This window comes from Furipterus horrens, unplaced genomic scaffold (assembly GCF_987537825.1).
Source record: "Furipterus horrens unplaced genomic scaffold, mFurHor1.1.pri manual_scaffold_5, whole genome shotgun sequence".
Taxonomy (NCBI): domain Eukaryota; kingdom Metazoa; phylum Chordata; class Mammalia; order Chiroptera; family Furipteridae; genus Furipterus; species Furipterus horrens.
The window spans coordinates 50,539,306-50,557,379 of record NW_028327175.1 but is presented as its reverse complement, the minus strand read 5'-3'; the positions used below and the strand labels follow the sequence as shown (position 1 = coordinate 50,557,379).

Below are 18,074 nucleotides of genomic sequence, written 5' to 3'. Positions count from 1 at the left end.
ATAACTCGTTAAAAAATTACAGTGATTTTCTCGTCTTGTTAGAAATAGGTTATTTCTAACAAACCGTACTCATGGCTGCAGCTGCACTAGTGATCAGGCTTTCCTCCCACATTTCCGTGCCGGGGGACTCGAGAAGCTCGGGGATGCTGCTGCACCAGAGGTGCGAGTGGGAGATAGGATACCACCCGCTTGACACTGGGGCACTGTTGCTATGAATGATTCACTCGCGTTTGGCACCTGTGCTGCAAGGAAATCACTGCCGCTTCCTTTTCCAAGCTTCTTTCGGGATGTCTTCTGTGCTTTGGCCTTTGACGAGAAGCTAGAACAGGTGGGCACAGAGAAGCTCGCGGAATTCTCCGCCCCCTGCTCCTTCCCTAATTTAGTTGTACTTCCGGCCGCGTGACATCATCCCCCGCACCCCGGTGACGTGAGCGGCGGGTGACGTGTGTGCGGAGAAGAGCGCGCTGACGTTGCTATTTAAAGGTCCTCCTGCGGGGAGGATGGAGACACAGCACGAGCGCCTGGTGTGGGGTGCGGAGGAGGAGGCAGTGGCGGCCAGGAGTGGGGCCAGGAGCCAGCGGAGAAGCAAAGCGCGCTGGCCGCCCGCCGCCGGCCACTAGGGGAGGGGAGCAGAAAGGAGGGAAGGACGGGCTGACGGACCTGCCGGCCGGACTAGCTCCCACGCGGGCCGGCTCGGGGCCACCATTCTCCCTGCCTTCCTCACGGCTGCAGCCTCCTCCAGCTGCAAGCAGGGCCCTCGGGACGTGTCAGCGCCCCTGTCCCCGACGCCCGGCCACGGCTCCCCGGGGGCTGCCTCCTGCCTCCACCCGCGAGCAGGGGGAGGGACCGCTCCGGCCGCGTTCTCCCCGCCCCATCTCCACCCTCCCCTCTGCAGCCAGCTCTGCCACCGCGCTGGGCTCGAGCGGGCGGCGCTGACCCGGGAAGGGGCGCCCTCCGCTCAGCGAGCGTCCGGTAGAGGCGGAGGCAGCGGCTGGCTTCACGGCCGCCCGGGTCGGAGTTGCTCTGCAGAGCGGGAGCTGGAGACCGACGGAGGCGGGCGATGATGGAAGTGTGAGGAGGCGGCGGGGCCCGGGGACTGTGAGGCGGCGCGAGGCGGCGGTGCGGAGCGTGCGGGGCTAGGAGCAGAGGTGGGGGCGCTGGAGCGGCAGCTCTCCGGTGGCTTCGAGCCCCGCTCTCCTGCCCCCGTCGCGGAATTAGCCGCCCTCCCGTCGACCCTTCAGCTCCGTTCTCCACTGCTCGGCCGGCCCCGGAGCTGGGTGCCGGGGGCAGCGTGGGGCTTGGCTCTCTGATTCATTCATTCTCCGCCGACGGGAGCCTCGGACCTGCTGTGCCTGGAGAGGAGGGAAGAGTGGGCAGCCGCGAATGAAGGGCCGGGCGGAAGCTGGGCTCCATTGTGCTTGGCGGCGGGGGGCGGGAAGGGGCTGAGGGAGGTGGGATCGGGCCCCCTCCCCCTGCTCCCCGGCGTGCGCTGCGCCCCCAGCCTGCTGCCAGCCTGGAAATGGCTCCGTTTATGCTCCTCCGGAGAATGAATCGATTCTGCCCAGCCTTCTCTTCCTCCTCCCCACCTCTTCTCTGCTCTGAGTCTTAGGAGGCGAAAACATTCAAAAGACAGATTCCAATGTGGAGTGCTGTGCACGTCGCAAGCTGCCGGGTTTGCACTTGGAGGAGATTTTTTTCTATATAGCTTTTTCTAATGTGAGTGCAGGGAAGCAGTGACATTACTGCTTTTAGGATTTATATTTTCTCGTAGGGCTCTCTATAAAGTGCACGTCGCATTGGGTTGCACGCTCCACCCCCAGGGACCTGGTGTGGTAGAGAAATTTGAACCCGCAGCCTTAGTAGCACCGAAAAGACCGAATTACCTGGCTCTCGGTGAGCGGAGGAGGGCATGAGCGAAATGACCACCGAACTCATTTTTTGTAGGACTCTCTGAAGCTGGATTCTCCGTTTTTCGACACGTAGACTCATTTTTGTGGAGTAGAGTTGACCGCTGTCTCCTCCGCGCAGCATTTTAACTCTTAATAATCATATGCCACCTCTGTTTGAACGTTTTGGTATTTACAAGAGAAATCATTTTACATAAGGAAACGAACTGAATTGTCAGCATTACTGAAATACCTCCAGAAAAGGACCTCGGGGGGGTGGAAAAAGCAACTGCGAAACAGCAGACGGGAAAATTCCTCTGGAAGTTATTCGTAGCATAACAGCAGAAACTTCAAAGCAAGTTTTCATTGGGCAAAATGGGGTAAGGATTTTTTGTGTTTAACACAGCTTTGAACCTGTGTCTGTGCGTTTGTGTGTGTGTGTGTGTGTGTGTGTGTGGCTGAGTCGTGGTGGTGATTGTTTTATGTTTTCAAACAAATTTGCCACCTTGCTAAGCTGGCCGTACTTTAAAATTATAGGTGTGTTAACCTTTTAACAAGGTTTTTGTTTTTTTTTGGTGGCGTGACCCTCGGAGGTCATAATAAAGAAACATATATGTTAGTAATATTTAAGAAGACAACACACACTGCCGCATCAGTTTGTAATCAAAGTCCTGTTGTCTTAGGTTTTGTTGCTGGTATCTTTCAGAGAAGTACAGTATGCATTCTCTCAGTACTTCGAGAATAATCAGTTGCACAAAGAAACAGTTGTAATGAGTGGTTAGACTACAGTCCTTGAAAATGATCCAAGGTAAATTGTTGCCCTCACTGTGCCCTCTGCTTTGCCCTTGAATATTTAAAGCTAACATGTACAGAATTGAGTTTTTTGGAGCATGAAAATGAAAATCAAAAAGTCTTACTGATGTCTCCATAATGCCGGTGCACTTGGTAAGAAATCAGAGCTTGAATAGGAAAGCTTTTTACTGAAGGAACTTGTTCATTTCTTCTCTTTGCTCAGGTCTTCAGTTTGTGTTAACAATGTCAGATCTTCACCTTCTTTCAGATCCAAAGTCAACTAAGAGTGCATTTTCCAACCTTTTATTAACTCTTCACACAATAAATTGATAAAATGGTAGTGGCTTCCGAATCTAATGGAGTAATCATGTAATCATTTCATTGACATTGTTGATGCTGTTTGTCAAATAGAAACTTCTAGATTTTTCTCTTTCATTGTAGTGGTTGAACACACATCTAAAACGCAGTTAGGAGACAATGATAAAAAAGATATACTTTGAAATTAATTGTGACAGTTTAGTGGTGTGCACACCTAAACTTTCTTGAAACTTGGAGTAAAGTTCTTAGATACCTTTTTTGTTGGAGTTAGAATTTGAAGTTTATGAACTTGACAAAAGTTTGAAAATGTAGAACGTATGTTGTAGGAGTCCGTCAAGAATTAATGAAAATACGATAATTAACAAATTTAAATGACAATTGATAAGAACATATATAACAACATGATTTAGAGTGCTGCTAAGAGCAATTAAAATACCTCAGTCTATTTCTAGTGTGTTGTAATCTAAGGCAAATTACTTAACCTGTATGGATTCTGTTTTCTTATCTGTAAAATGAAGGACTTAGATGAGTTTAAATTTTTTTTCCAGTTTATAAAAGTGAATTATTTTCTTTTTCTTTTCTTTCCCTTTTGATTACTAGTTTCTTGAAGTAAGTTTTTCAGATGGGGAGATTGTTTTCGCCAAGCAGTTTTTAAACATGTAAGCTAAAAAATAATGGCATTTGAAAAATGTTTTGGATGAATTGCACCAAGTTTAATAAGAGAAAATACTGAAAAATACTATTCAAAACCTTTGAAATATGGCTTCTCTTAAGAATCTACAGTCCTTCTGTTTAAAACATGTCAGAGGGGAAAAAAAAAAGTCAAGTGGCAGTTTTTTTTTCAAGTGGCAATTTTTCATGTTGAGGGCTGCATTCTCTATAGACAGTGGACTGATAGCATCATGGAAGAAAATCGTTTATCCACAACCTTTAATCTGCCTGAATGCTTATTTTACCAAGGGAAATTTGGGATGAACTTAATACTAAGGGGAATGGTGTTTAATATTTGAAAAGAAGCCCCCACACGTAGCACACATTTTAGATACTTTAGTGTAATTAAATTTGTTTATAAACTAATTTATTTTCCCTTATCCTAATAAAGTCTTAAAGATAGACTAGAGAGGAAAAGGAGTATTTATGGCATTATTTTTCTGAATATCTATATTTAGGGCTATGACTCTTTCTCATTGATAGACTTGTTTCAGTGGAGTTGTCAAGAGAGGGTGGATAGGTGGAAGTAGAAGAGCATAATGGGAAGGAATTCGTGGAAGTTTCTACACTTGGTAGGTTTTTATGCCTAATAAGTGTGGAATAAGCATAGCCATCTGCACCTATTTAAGACAAAAGAAAACAGAGCTTTAAATAGTCTTTAAAGTTGTACCCAGGCAATCATGAATTAATTTCCTCTGATAAGTATCTAAAACTTAATAGTAGGTAAAGAGTTTCACATTTTATAAATATATTTTTGACTAATGTTAGGTTATTATAGTAATTTATCTTTGCTTTAATTATGGATAAAATTGCAAGTCTGATGGCAAAGTTTAAGTAAAATGAATTATTTTTAAAGAAAATGAGTGATGAATTCAGGCAGAAATAAACTTGGCTCCTGTAATAGTAGTTTATCAACTATGGTGGAAACGGAAGAGAACAGCTGAAACTGACAGTTGGCAGAGTCTGTCAAAGTATCTTGGATGCTGCCTGCACTGTTTTAATTACAGTGAAGGGAGTTGAAGTATTGGTTTGTGAAATAGGTGTATCAGACCCCCAAGAATTAGAGGATTCATGTATGTAAGATAAGAGTCGATGAAAAGCTTCAAAACCTGGATGAGGAACCTGGCAGGTATGACCCCCAGTCCGCCAAGTAGTATCTTGTAATGACGGCAGTGAGTCAGTAGCTATTTCAGAACTATTAGAGTAGGCAAAAGAAACCAAGTAACTTCCATGAGTTATTTCAAGCTGTTTTTTGTTTTGCTTAGCTTGAATATTGGCAATTTGGTGCCATCAGTGAGGGGATAGAAAACCCTCCCTTCCACTCCCTAAAGAGTTGATGTGACTCCCCATTAATGAAGTCTGATAATGCTGTTTCTGAATTATCTCACCTGCCTGTGGGAACTTCTGGAAACCCTTTTCTCTGCCTTTTCTTAGATAACTTCCCGAAGCATGGAATTAGGTGCTGTTGCATTGCAATCTGAACTGAGTGCCTTTGCTGAGAGAGAAAGTGGACAACTCTTTCTGCTTTAGGCTATTGGGTACTACTTTTTGGGAGCTACTGTAGCAAAATGAGGGAATCTTGATCCATCACCGCAATATGAACAGGCGTTGTTGCAAAGGCAATCTTTTAAAAAAAATTTTAGTTATTGATTTGAGAGAGTGAGAGAGAGAGAGAAACATCAGTTTGTTGTTTCACTAATTTATGCATTCAGTACTTGATCCTGACTGGGAATTGAACCTGAAACCTTGGCACATTGGGATGACGCTCCAACCAATTGAGCTACCTGGTCAGGACTGCAAAGGCAATCATTTCTAACATTAGAGAAGTTAAATGCAAGTCCTTAATTTTTTATTTGTTTGTTTTACCAATTTTGAACCACTGTCATGTGACTTGTACAGTAGCTCAGTGCTGCTGATACAAAGACTAGTCAAATGCGTTCCTTCCCTCAGGGAGTTTATAGTTTAGAAGTTGAGAAGATAGTCAAGCCTAAAATTTAAAAAGTACAGTGAAATGTCTAAGGGGCTATAATGTAGGTTGTAATTCCTCATAGAGCTATAAAGGGTGTGCGTCATTAGCTGCTGACGGAAGGCTACAAAAGCTTTTGTGGAGGAGGTAATGTATTAAGTAATGAAGGATGAGTACAGGTGGCCTTGTAGACGAAAGGGCATTTAAGGCAGAGGTAATAGTATCATTACACTAAGATATGCAAGTACAAAAATTGGTATGATGAACTTGGCTTTTTAGGGTATAGCAAGAGATGAGCCTAGAGCCTTATGCAGGGGCCACCTTAGAGGGCCTTGTAGACCAAACAAAAGCAGGTGTATTTCAGGCTTTTGGGGGGCAGTGGTTCATTACAATAAGATAAACAGTTTTACCGCAAAATCTGTGCTCAGATATATAAATGATAAAATGTCGTGAAATAATACACTTTGTGTGATGCATGCTTGTATTTTCTATTTTTAAGAAAAAAAAATGGCAGTCGCAACTGGTAATTTGAAAGACACTGCTCTTGCCTGTGGGAATCACTAACGGGCTTTAAGTAGAGTAGTTCCATGAAGGATCAGGAAAATAGGGTGAGAAAACAGATTTAAAAATTATTTAAAATTTAGTTTTGTATGATGTGTCCTGTGCAAACAGCAAGCTAGAGCAGTGAACTCTGGCTAGCTATGGGAAGTGGATAGCTGGGCAGGCCCTGGAAAATTCCATGGTAGAGGGAGGAGAGGATGGTGATGAGCTGTGTGTGGTTGTCTGAGCAGGACTTTCTCAGAATTAGGACTTTTAATGTGCAAAGGTAAAAATGGAGGTAATGACGTGGTACATTTCTAGCAGAGCTGCTCACTCAGATGGGCCATGAAACAGTGAGCTTGGGAGTTTAAAGGACTTTCAAGCTCGCATACAAGTTGCATAGAAAATACAAGTGAGAACACTTTAAAAATTCTACCAGGAAAGTAATTAAAGGGTACTTGGAGATGCCAATAAGATTTGCCTTGTAAGTTAAGTTATTTGTCCTGTGACTAAGAAAGAATTATAATTTTATATCTATCAGTTATATATTAGGAGGATATCAACGATAAGAAGAGTAGAAGGAGAGTTTGCATATTTTGAGAATAGCACCCCCTCCCCCGTTGTATTGAAATATGATTGACATATAACTTTGTATTACCTTAAGGTATACAATGTAATGATTTAACACATGTATTATTTGTAAAATAATTACCACAGTAAGTCTAGTGAACATTCATCACCTTACACAGTTACAAATATTTTTTATTGAGATGAGAACTTTATGAAATTATGTTTATTTTTGAATATGTTAAGGAATCATTGAGCCCACCCCACTCTTAATGAAATTTTAAAATAACATTTTTTTGTTGGCTTGTTTTGAGGTTTTTATGAGCTAACATGTTATACGTGGACAAGGTCACTCTTGCTCTTTCAAATGTCCTTTCCCCCCAATCTATAACCTATTGTATCTATAATCTATTGTTCCATATAGTGAGGATTTTTAACTCATTCCTTTTTGGTTTTATTTCCTTTTATCTTTGTGAGTTCACCCTCTTTTCTCTTGTCCTAGTGATATAGGCAGGGATAATAGCAGTGGGCTCTCAGGACTTTTCCCCTGGCTACAATCCACTTAACCCACTTAAAGGTAGTGGAAAAACTTCAAGCCTGCTTTCACCCCCAAATTTCTGTCTTCCTGACTTTACCTCTATAATTTCCTCCTTACCTCCCAGCTTCTGTTTGCTTCAGTATTGGGATTAGCAGTGTTCATCAGAGCTCCCCTTCCCACAGAACCCCCAAAAATTAAAGGAGGAGGAGAAATTTTCTTTTCCAAATATGGTGGTGATGGCATGGAGTGGTCACCCATTCTCAACTGATAGGTAACATCTCTATATGAGATGGCAAGTTGTGTTATCAGTGCCAAGATGTAGGAATATAATTATTTAAATTCATAAATAAGATATTTTATAATGTCCTTTTTAAAAAACTATATTTGATTCTAGAATTTTAAAAATGAAAATAAAAACTTGAATAGTTCTTCATATTCAGCAAGACAAATTGAATGAGAGAAGGAGAATCAAGATTATGGTACTTGAGTATTTGTGCAAAGCTCTTAGTAAGACTGTATAAACTAATCAACGTTGGTTACATTAAGTATGTGAGTTAACTTTTGGGAACAAATACTGTTAGAGCTGGGATCTTTTGGGAGACGATGGATGTGGTACATGATGTTTTTGGCTCTGGCCTGAGGTTTTTATAAAAATGAAATAGTGATTATGAGTAGCACATTAGGATGTGATTGTGTAATTCTTGAAAGCAAGGTATATTATGTCATTTTGATTAGTCATATTGTGTAGGCATTAATCTCTTAAAAACATCCTTTTGCTCCTGTTTTTGTTTCTTGTAATTTTTTTTCTTTATTTTGATTTCCTGGCTCATGAATAGAATTACTAAACTTTCACAACAAAGTTGCAGACCTATTATGAGTAAACAAGCGTATATACAAAAAATTCCTTTCCAAAATATAAATATATAAAGGGTGTGTTTAGGGGAATGTCTTAATTTTGGTTCAGTATTGTAATTTATTAGTTTTTAAATTTTGCAATGAAGTCACAATATAAATCTGATCAGTGCGACTTTTATTTTTGGGAATTAGGGAATCATGAAAGTTGATTTAGGCTAATTACCTGAAATGTTATTCTTCGCAGTTGAGGAGTTGACAAATGAAACTATATGTATAGTTTGTAAACTCAGTTTAGTTTAAAGTGAATGTCTCATGAAAAAAGGTGGTTAAATCTCAAAAAGTTTAACTTCCCTACTGCCATGTGATTTTTATTTTTTTCAGATGTCTGGTGTTATTTGAAATATTTATTTTTGGTAGTATTCAGAATTAATCCAATTCACTGGACAGAAGAGTAAGGGAAATGAATTCCAAATGTTTAATGTTTCCTGATAAATTTGTAAATGACTGAATATAAGACATTTTAAATAGCCTTATTTCTCAATTAGGATATGTTTAGTTGAATGAAATGTGCACTTTCTTGTTTGTGTTGTACGTTTGTAATGCCTTATGACCTGTGGCTTACACGGTAAAGTTACCTGTAGTTCATGAGGTTGATTGTGTTCATGGAATAAGCAAGATTTTCCTAGAGGTCAAAAAGACTTCTCTGTTAAGTTTTGAAAGTTTAGTGTAAAATTTTAGGCTCATTAAGTACCTTTATTTCAAAAGAATCTCCACGTGATAAAGTATATAGATTTTAACCTATCTGTAAGAATTGAGAAAAATTTTCAAATCTTACTGAATGGGCATTGTAGGAGTAGATAAAATTTTTTTAAAAAAGCTAATTATTCAATGGTCTTCAGCATGTAAATAAAATAGTATAGTTAGAACCTTAACTTTACGCAAGAAAAAAAAAAAACACCCCAAACCCTTAATTTTTATAGCACATGTCTCTGTATACTATAAAATTAGAATATTTATTATCACTCTGTTAATAGAGACAGAGTCATCAGTGAACTTATGCTCTGATGGTAGCTCAATTCTTTCCCCAATTCATCATAAATCTAACATGTTGGTCATTTCTGTGCTCCCTACTAAAATACTTAAAAAGAAAACGGATGAAATTGAGAAGAATCAGTGCTGCTTGTTTTAAGCAACATGTTTGAGAGAAGAGGTTAAAATTATTGATATATATATATATATATATACTGTAGTCTTTTTAATGCTTTGCCTTTTTCCTCCACTTTGTATTATTTCTCATCTTCTTTTTAAAAGTTTTTAAAAATCTGCTTACTTGTCTGGTAAGTATAATTTAGAATTAATTTTACAGGGAGAAGTATAATTTAGAATTACTTTTATGTCACTTTAGTGACCTTGCCAGGGGAAAAGAAAAAGCAACTCTTCTTTCTCGTGAAATTTTTTTTTCACAATAATGGATTGTGAACCCAGTATGGCTGTTGTGTAGCTAAAAGGATTTTAGATATATAGAACTAACATATGACTTAACTGAATTTCATTTACTCTTAACTACCTTTTCTCTTTTTAAGGTAGGCTTCTGGAGGCAGGTAAAAGTCAATATTTTCTTTCTTGTACAGTATTCCCTCACTTATCGCGGATATTACGTTCTAGACCCCCACTCCCACCCCTACGATAGGTGAAAATCCGCGAAGTAGGAACCTTACATTTATTTTAGTATTTATATATATTTTAAGGCTTTATAAACCCTTCCCACACACTTATAAACTGTTCCCACTCCCTTATTAACATTTTCCACACTTTTATAAACACTACTTATGTTCTTAAACATATTCTACACTCTGAAACCTACGTAACTTTAACAACATATGTATACAGTACCGCAAAATCCTGCGATATAGTGAAAAATCTGTGATAAATAATTAAGTAAAATATTTTTAAAAATCTTGAGATACAGTGAGGCTGCGATAAGTGAACTGCCATATAGACTACTGTATTAGAAAATACAGTTACTTATGAAACAAAAAAACTTTAGCCATCTAATCAGTATTTTCTCTTCATAGTACAGTTTACCTTTGCACTTTGTCAAGCTTTAAAAAAAATCATCTTAATCCCTTAATACCTAATACTAGTCTTAGTAAAATAGTTTTGTTTTATGGACTGTCTTTTTAATGTTCTTTTATAAACCATGAAACATTTCCATGTTATTTTTGAAAAGTGCTGACAACCAGTTCCTCAAGGCAGAGCAGTTGTAAGAACTGAGGGCTTTTTGTAAAATTGCCAAACAAGAGTTAAATAGAAATTAAACTCAAACAAACAAAACATTGTGCTGAGGACCCACAGGTACCAGAGCATTTTTCATTACTTTATAAGGTCATTTGAAGTCATGTTTATTATGTCATGTCTGTTGGCACACCTAGAGTACAGTTCACATGCTTCAGAGTCCAGAGAGCTGTAGAACGATGTCCTTGAAACTGCCCCTTGCCCCAGCTCACCCTGTAGAAGGGCTTGCTCCTAATTTGTCCCTGTCTTTAGTAGGAGAGTCTTAATAGAAATGAATTGGAAGTGACAACTCTGGTACAGATTTCTATGGGTATTATACATTGCATTTCCTAAACACCATTTCATAGTACGTATAGCACATATGCAATGTAGGTTGAAAGGATCTGAGAAATTAGATCCCATTTATAGGATACAGAAAATCCTGATTTCTGGCAATTGGATATACAGTTGGTTGTACCAATTATTTTTCTGATAATTTTTCTAAGTAAATTGTTGGATCCTTCCACCTTTACCTTTATGTACACATCAGTCTTACTTAAGTAGTTATTGTCTTCCATCTGTTTCACTTAAGTATTTACAGATAAGGAGTTGAGAGGGTATTCTGAATAAGGCTTTTTGTGTGTGTGACTTAAGAGTTTTCTGCTTTAGTTACTTTCAGTTTCCCCATTAGGCTGTTAATAACGTCTCTAGGAAATTATCTTAAGTGGATTTGTCTATCAAAGAGCTCCAAGTACTCATTAGAAAATTTCTGTCAGTCAGTCTGTACATTACTAAACTTACATAGGACAATTATTTTGAGCCTACTATAATATTTGAGTGTGCTTAGCTTATTCCTTTACCTTTCTGTGCTTTCTTTTGGCTTTTCTTTTGTAAAACTGCTGTTTTCTGTCCTCCTTTGTTATGAATCTCTGTCACATGGCTTTTAAAATTAAAATTCATGTGCTTTGCTTAATCACCTGCCAGCTCCCAAGATGTTTACAGAATGAGGATTCTACCTACTCTTGTTTACTCAGTACTGCCAGGGATCTGTTTACATTCAGCTGAATGAGAAGACTCTCAAGTCACTTTTAAACTCATCTGTCTTGAAGTTCTGATGATAAAAAAACAAACAAACAAACAAACAAAAAAACTAGTTCTAGATCATGCAGGCTGCCTTTTTCCTTATTCCACTGATAATATATAGAATTTTAGTAGTCTGTTTTCATTGTTTCATTTAGCATTTTATCAATGCTAGGTTGATATCTATTGCTATACCTATGGCTACTATGATAGAAATAATAACATGTTAATTTACATTATTGCTATTTAGTTTTATTTGGTGGTATAAGAATATATTTTGAATAATTAGTATATGATCTATGGGTAAACTGTAGGCTATTTACATGGTAGGAAACTAGCCTGAAGAATGTTTTCAAAGATGGCGAAGTGGTCAGTTAGAAACCAGGATGTAAAATTGCATATCTCTGTGACCTCAGCTATATAAAATAATTCTGTCTATGCATAAAAATATTTGAAGGAAATTTCTTAAAGTGCTCTGGGAGGTAAGAGTGAAAGTTTTTTCTGAGTCTGAATTTTTTTGTTTTTCTATGATAACTATATCAAGTATTAGAACTTCTTGGATTTTAAGGGTGAGGAATATTTTTAAAATGCTATTACCTACAGTGCAAAGTTATCAGGATTAATCACTGTTTCTGTATATAGACACTTATGTGTTTATATCAGTTTCAGCTTGCTTATCTCAAAATTTATTTCATTTTTCTTTAAAAAATTGGCTAAAGAAGTAGTTACTAATGATAGCAAAAGTGGTTTCTTATTTAAGTGTAAGGAGTAGTTCTGCTTTCAGTGACCAGAGTGTTAGTACTTATCTCCATTTTTTATAATAAGGATACGGAAACTGTGAGTTATGGGAGGTTATGCAGCTATGAAACGGCAGAACATGTGCTAGATCGTCCAGCTCCTCGGGGCTCTTAGCATTAGATTAGGAGATCCTAAATGGATGCTCACATATATAGAGATTTATTTAGAGAAGGGTTTTTAACTCCTCATATTAAAAAAAATCTGATTTAGTGCAATCTTAGTATATTAGTGGTGAGTTCATTAAATATATCTTGTTTTCCTTTTAAATGGTTCTGAAAGGAACTGCATTTGATTTTAGCGTAATTAAATCTCTGCTTGGTGCATATATTTTGAGTACATTGAAGTCTTTCTCAATAAATGATTTGATGTACATGTGTTTGGTATAGAGTTTCCAAAGCAGATATTAAATTGTAAATTCCACTAGTCAAAGCTCTGTTAACTGCCCTTGTAGTTAATGGGCATATGAACCAATGGAATGCTTAAGTAGGCAGGGTCTACTTCTCTGAAGACTTCAGACTAGAAATAAAGAAATCTTGTGATGTTACCTTGCAACACTTCCTAGGGCTTAACACTGGATCAAGAGACCCACAAGTGGAAGGACCAGTTGTAGCATATTGTACAATTTCTGTATTGTCTTAAAGTATCTGTAAATTACTTGATTCTGTAGAATTCATGAGAGAAGTTTGGACTATACTGTATACAAATTTAAAATTATTATTTTTTCTGAATTATAGTCCCCAGAGTTCCCAAATTCTGAGGCTGTCATTGGCTGGGTAGAAAAATTGTGAATGTGTAAGCTAGAAGGCAGTAGGGATTGGTGCATACTATGGGAAAGTGAAGAGAACATGTCCTGCCTAAGGGCATTTATATCCAATGTGTTCTAAAAACTTTCTGGTGAAAGAAGCACATCTGAAGCCTAATCTTTTATTTATTTAGCAAACATTTTTTGAGCTCCTACTATGTGCTAGTGACTGTGACACTCTATTCTAGGTCAGATATAAGTAAGTTTGGAAATGCTTAAACCTGACTGAAAAAGGAAGACCAGAACATAGCAGGACAGTGTCAGAAATTAAAATTAGATTAGTGGTTTTCAATTTTGAACCTGAACCAGAATCACCTAGGGGGCTTGTTAAAGACACAGATTGCTGGGCTTCACCCCAAGTGTTTGATTCAGTGGTAGTAGGGTTCATGAATTTGCTGCTGTAACAAACTCCTATGTGATGCTGATGCTGCTGGTTCAAGGACCTAACTTGGAGTCAGTACTTTTGATAAATGAAGCTTATACATGTGGGAAACTTTGTCTCTTAAAAAGCTGCAGTGATTCTTGAAGCTTTATCCCCCTGCTTGAATTTGCAAAAATTAGAAGTTTGAACTAAGGAGAAAAACCGTGATTTGAGCCTTGTATCTATTTTTTATAAGGTAAAAGATCCAGGACAACTTGAAACTGATCTCTATCTCTTTAAACCTGATTCCTTTCAGCAGTATTTACCAGTTATGCTCATTTCTTATTCAGAGTGACTTCTGCTTTCTGGAATTTCTAACTATTATTTTTAAAACTGCCTGACAGTGCTTTGACTCCTGTAGTTTTATGCTTTTGGAGCAAGTATGGTTTCCTTCTAATTTATTTATTCTGCTTAATTTGTTCTCTGTTGTTGTGTGACAAAGGACCACAATTTTACTAGCTTAAAACAACACCCATTTATCTCACAGTTTCTGTGAATCAGGAGTCTGGGACCTTAGCTGGGCATTTTGCCCAGGGTCTCACAAGACTGCAGTCAAGGTGGCAGCTGGGACTAGTCTCATCTGTTGGTCAGTATCTTCAAAGCTCATGTGATTGTTGGCTGAATTTAGTCCCTTGCAGCTTGAAAACTCAAAGAGGCTGTATCTTTAAGGCCAACAGGAGGAGCCCCTCCTGGTGCTTCATCTTGTTTTAAAGGACTCAGATGTCAGGGCCGCTTGAGATAACCTCCCTTTTGATTAATTGAAGGTCAAAAGATTAATGACCTAATCACTTGGTGTGTTATTCCATCTTCTTCAACCCTTATACTGACACTTGAGGGGGAAGTTCTATGTGTCTAACAGGTGGTAGTAATTTTGGGGCCACTTTAGAATTCTGCCTTCTACACCACATCCAATACCTATGGATATTTTCCAAATGCTTGAACATCAGTATATCCATTTCTTTTTTTTCAGTGTTTTAAAATCTATAGCCCTCTGCATTCCTGCTTCAATGCGGATTACTCTTTAGGCATACTGTGTAGTCCTCATACTAGACCAAATTTTTTGGCATTGTCTCTCCCATTTCCTCGACACTTTTCTTCTTTAATTTACCCCTTTGTTTTCCTGTAGCTTGTTTCCCCGCATGGACCTGCAAATGGCTAGGTAGGAGATGACTTTTTTGAGACATAGTATATGTGAAAGTGTCTTCCCTCCCTCCAGTGTTCCTTAATTTGAGTTTAGATCTCTAGACAGGAAATAATTTCCTGTAATTATTTTGAAGGTACTGAGCTCTTCTAGTTTCCAGTGTTTCTGTCGAAGACTGCTTGTTTCTGATCCCTGTTCCTTTCCTTTATGTGTGACTTTTCCCCACATTGGAAGATTTTAGGATTTTCTTTCTTTTCTTTTTCTCTGCTGTTCAAAATTTTTATGATGATATGGTGCTGGAGTTTTTTTGGTTTGATATTTTCCTTTTTTTTTTAAACCATATGTTCTTTTGAACACTGCTAGGTCCTTTCAATTTGTCAACTTCCCACAGTTTGGGAACTTTTATTCTATTTTTTAAAAATATCTTATATATTTTCTCTCAGCTTTTTGGATAGTAGATCTTTTTGTCTCATCTACCTGTTTTTTCTTTTATTCTGCTTTCTAAGAAAATTTCCTTCATGTTCAAATACTTCTATTGGATTTTAAATTTCCATGTAACTTTTAACTTCCAAGTCCTCTTTCTCAGTATTTCATTTATTGCAGGACATTTATAGTGTTTTGAGGCTTTGTTGTCTGTTCCCTACATTGTATTTTTTTGTGTGTGTGTGTTCCTTTTTTGTTTAATTTCTTCTTTCATGCTGGAAACATTTCTGGAATACTTGGTAATCCTCAGCTATGTACAATTGTGAGATACTAAAAAGCTGATTAGAAGCTTTTTGTGACTCATTGAAGCTTGTCACCAGTGGGCTTCAGTTAGGCAGTGAATCGACTTTTTTCCTTGGATGATCATCGGATGTCAGTAAGTAGAGATGTTTCTAATTTTTTTGTCTTTTCTCTGACACTTCAGTTTTTATAGAGAAGTATCTTTACACACGCGCGCGCGCGCACACACACACACACACACACACCTTTTGGCATTCTGAAAGCAAGATAAAGGTAAGTAGTATATTCTTTCATTATATACCTAGGAGACATATTACCTGCTATAATCTGAAAACAATAAAAGTTTTTTTAGTGAGCATGGTTTGGTTGTAGCCTTTCTCTTAGGGCTCCTATTTTAGTCCTCACTCTTTATCTTCTGCTGTTGGGAAAGGTAGTTGCTTCACTTAGGAAGAGTGAGAAGGGCAAAGAGGACCTCTCTGTTCTGTTATTTAAACTTTCAATCAACTCTATAATTTCAGCCCCATATCTCATACCCTCTTCTGTAGCCCCTTTACCTCTAAATTCTGGCCAGCAAGTTGTTAATTTATAGTTCTCTCTTTGTAAGTACTTCATAGTTTCCTTGGTTTTGCCAAGTCAGGCAATATTCCTTCTTTCAAAACTGGATTAAAATTACTTGTGCACTAGTGTCACTTCTATTCTTTGGTGTTATCAGTTTATACCTTCTTTCCCCCTGCACTTTCATTTTAGTAGGATTTCAGAAAAGAGAGATAAATGTGTACAATTAATTTTCCATTTTTGACCAAAATCACTGAGGCTTAGCATTTGAATTTATATAAAGCATATTTCAGAATGTGTTGACACTGTTGATGGTTAATTGATTAGAATTTAGTGGATGATAAAGTGCTGGCTTCCTAAAAATCTCTCCCTGTTACCAACACCTGAAAACTCAATGCATGATGTGAGCACATCTTAAAATTAAAAATTAAAAATTGATCATCATTTCAAACCTCAGCAAAACAAAGCACTTAATCTGTCAACTGCATTGGGTAACTAAGGTGTTGCTACCATTTATCCCCTAACACTGTGCCTCATGAGCACTTGTAACAAACATTAAAAAACTAGTATGTGTCATGAGTTATGTTAGGCACTGGCCATACAAAGATGAGTAGACAGCCATGTAAACGCGAAATTACATTTCTGTGATTTAAGAACTGTAATAGAGATGCACATTGTGTTTGGAAGCACAGAGAAGGAAGCGCCCACCTCCACCTGGGAATGTCAGAGAAAGCTTCACATAGCCAGTGTTTTGTTTTGAGCCTTAAGGAACAAAAGAGTTGATGAGGTGTGAATGGTAGAGGGGAGAGGGAAAATGTGTGAGGGGCTTGTTAGGGCATTTTGGGCAGAGGGGTGTCATAGGTAAAGCTACAAAGGGACATTTGCTAGTTAGAAAGTTAAGGTAGTTTAACATAACTTGTTTACAGTATACAAGTAGAGTTGACTAGAAAGTTAGTCCAGGACTGGATGATGACTGTGTGTTATGTTAGAGGATGTACTTTTCCTTTAGATTAGTGGTCTCGTCGGATTTTTCATGTGGTACCCATATCAATGAAAGATTTTGAGCATATTTCTTCCTATATATATTTATAAAGAACATGCCATATTATATGTGTGTATATATATTGTAAAACGTACACAAAAAATAGGTGTAAAATAGGAGAAAACTCTTCTTCCTGTAACCCACTTTAGAGGCCATTGCTTGTGTTTTAGGTTAGCTACTGAGACTGTAATATGGAGGACATTTTGGATTTGTGGGAGCGCTATGTATATGTGTGAAGTGGGTGGGTCTCAGAGACCCTCAAATTCAGTTGTGTAATTGGTTAATTGCAGCAGTACAGTCAAGAATAATGGCATGAATTAAGATAGAGTAAAACAGGTACTGAATCAGAAGAGGTTTAAGTAGTATCTGTAGGAATTGACAGTGGGCTTGGTCAGCCATTAGTTGAGATAGGGAACCAGGAGAAGAGAAACAAGTTTGCAGTGGGGTGAGATGACAAACTGAGTAAAAGTTGAAGTATCTGTGGCCAGCCATGTGAAAATGTCATAGTGGGATATCTAGGTCTGGTATTCAGGAAAGGAGAACTGGGCTGAGGCTAGAGTTTTGAGAATCATTAGAATATATAAGTATTGACTGAAACTATGAATGTGATTGAACTCACTGGGGGTATTTATAGAAAAGAGCAGATCAGATCTCTCTGGGTGAATAATAGTCATTTAAGGGGCAGGCAAAGGATCCAAGAGAGCTGTCAGGCTAAAACAGTGAGAGAACAGTGTCAAAAATAGTGGACCTTTAACAACCTTATTCTAAGACATTTGATCAGTTGGGGATGGAAGCCCGATTGCCAGATGATGGTGCTGCTGAAGGAGAAGGAAGCAGAGACCAGAGTGTGGACTGCTCGGTTAAGACTTTGAAATAGCAAACTCTATATAGAGTTTGGGAAATTCTTTCGGTTTTGTTTTCAAAATGGGACTAAGCATTCTTTTTCAGCTCTGGGAAAGGAATCCATAGCTTAGCAGTATTTAAAAGTTACAGTAAAAAGGGATAATTACTTAGGAAAGAGATGAGAGAAAATGTAATAGGGATAATTACAGAAGAAAGAGGTGG

General features: G+C 38.3%; 1 protein-coding gene across 1 annotated transcript in view; it reads left to right on the top strand.

The window, feature by feature from the left end:
* The first annotated feature begins 503 nt into the window (after window positions 1-503).
* Window positions 504-18,074, top strand: part of HOMER1 (homer scaffold protein 1) — a 109,599-nt gene continuing 92,028 nt past the window's right edge. Inside the window, exon 1 of the mRNA XM_090276416.1 lies at window positions 504-2,266. Within this exon, the coding sequence (XP_090132542.1) occupies window positions 2,262-2,266 (5 nt within the window). The 5' untranslated portion in view covers window positions 504-2,261. The remainder of the gene's footprint in view (window positions 2,267-18,074) is intronic.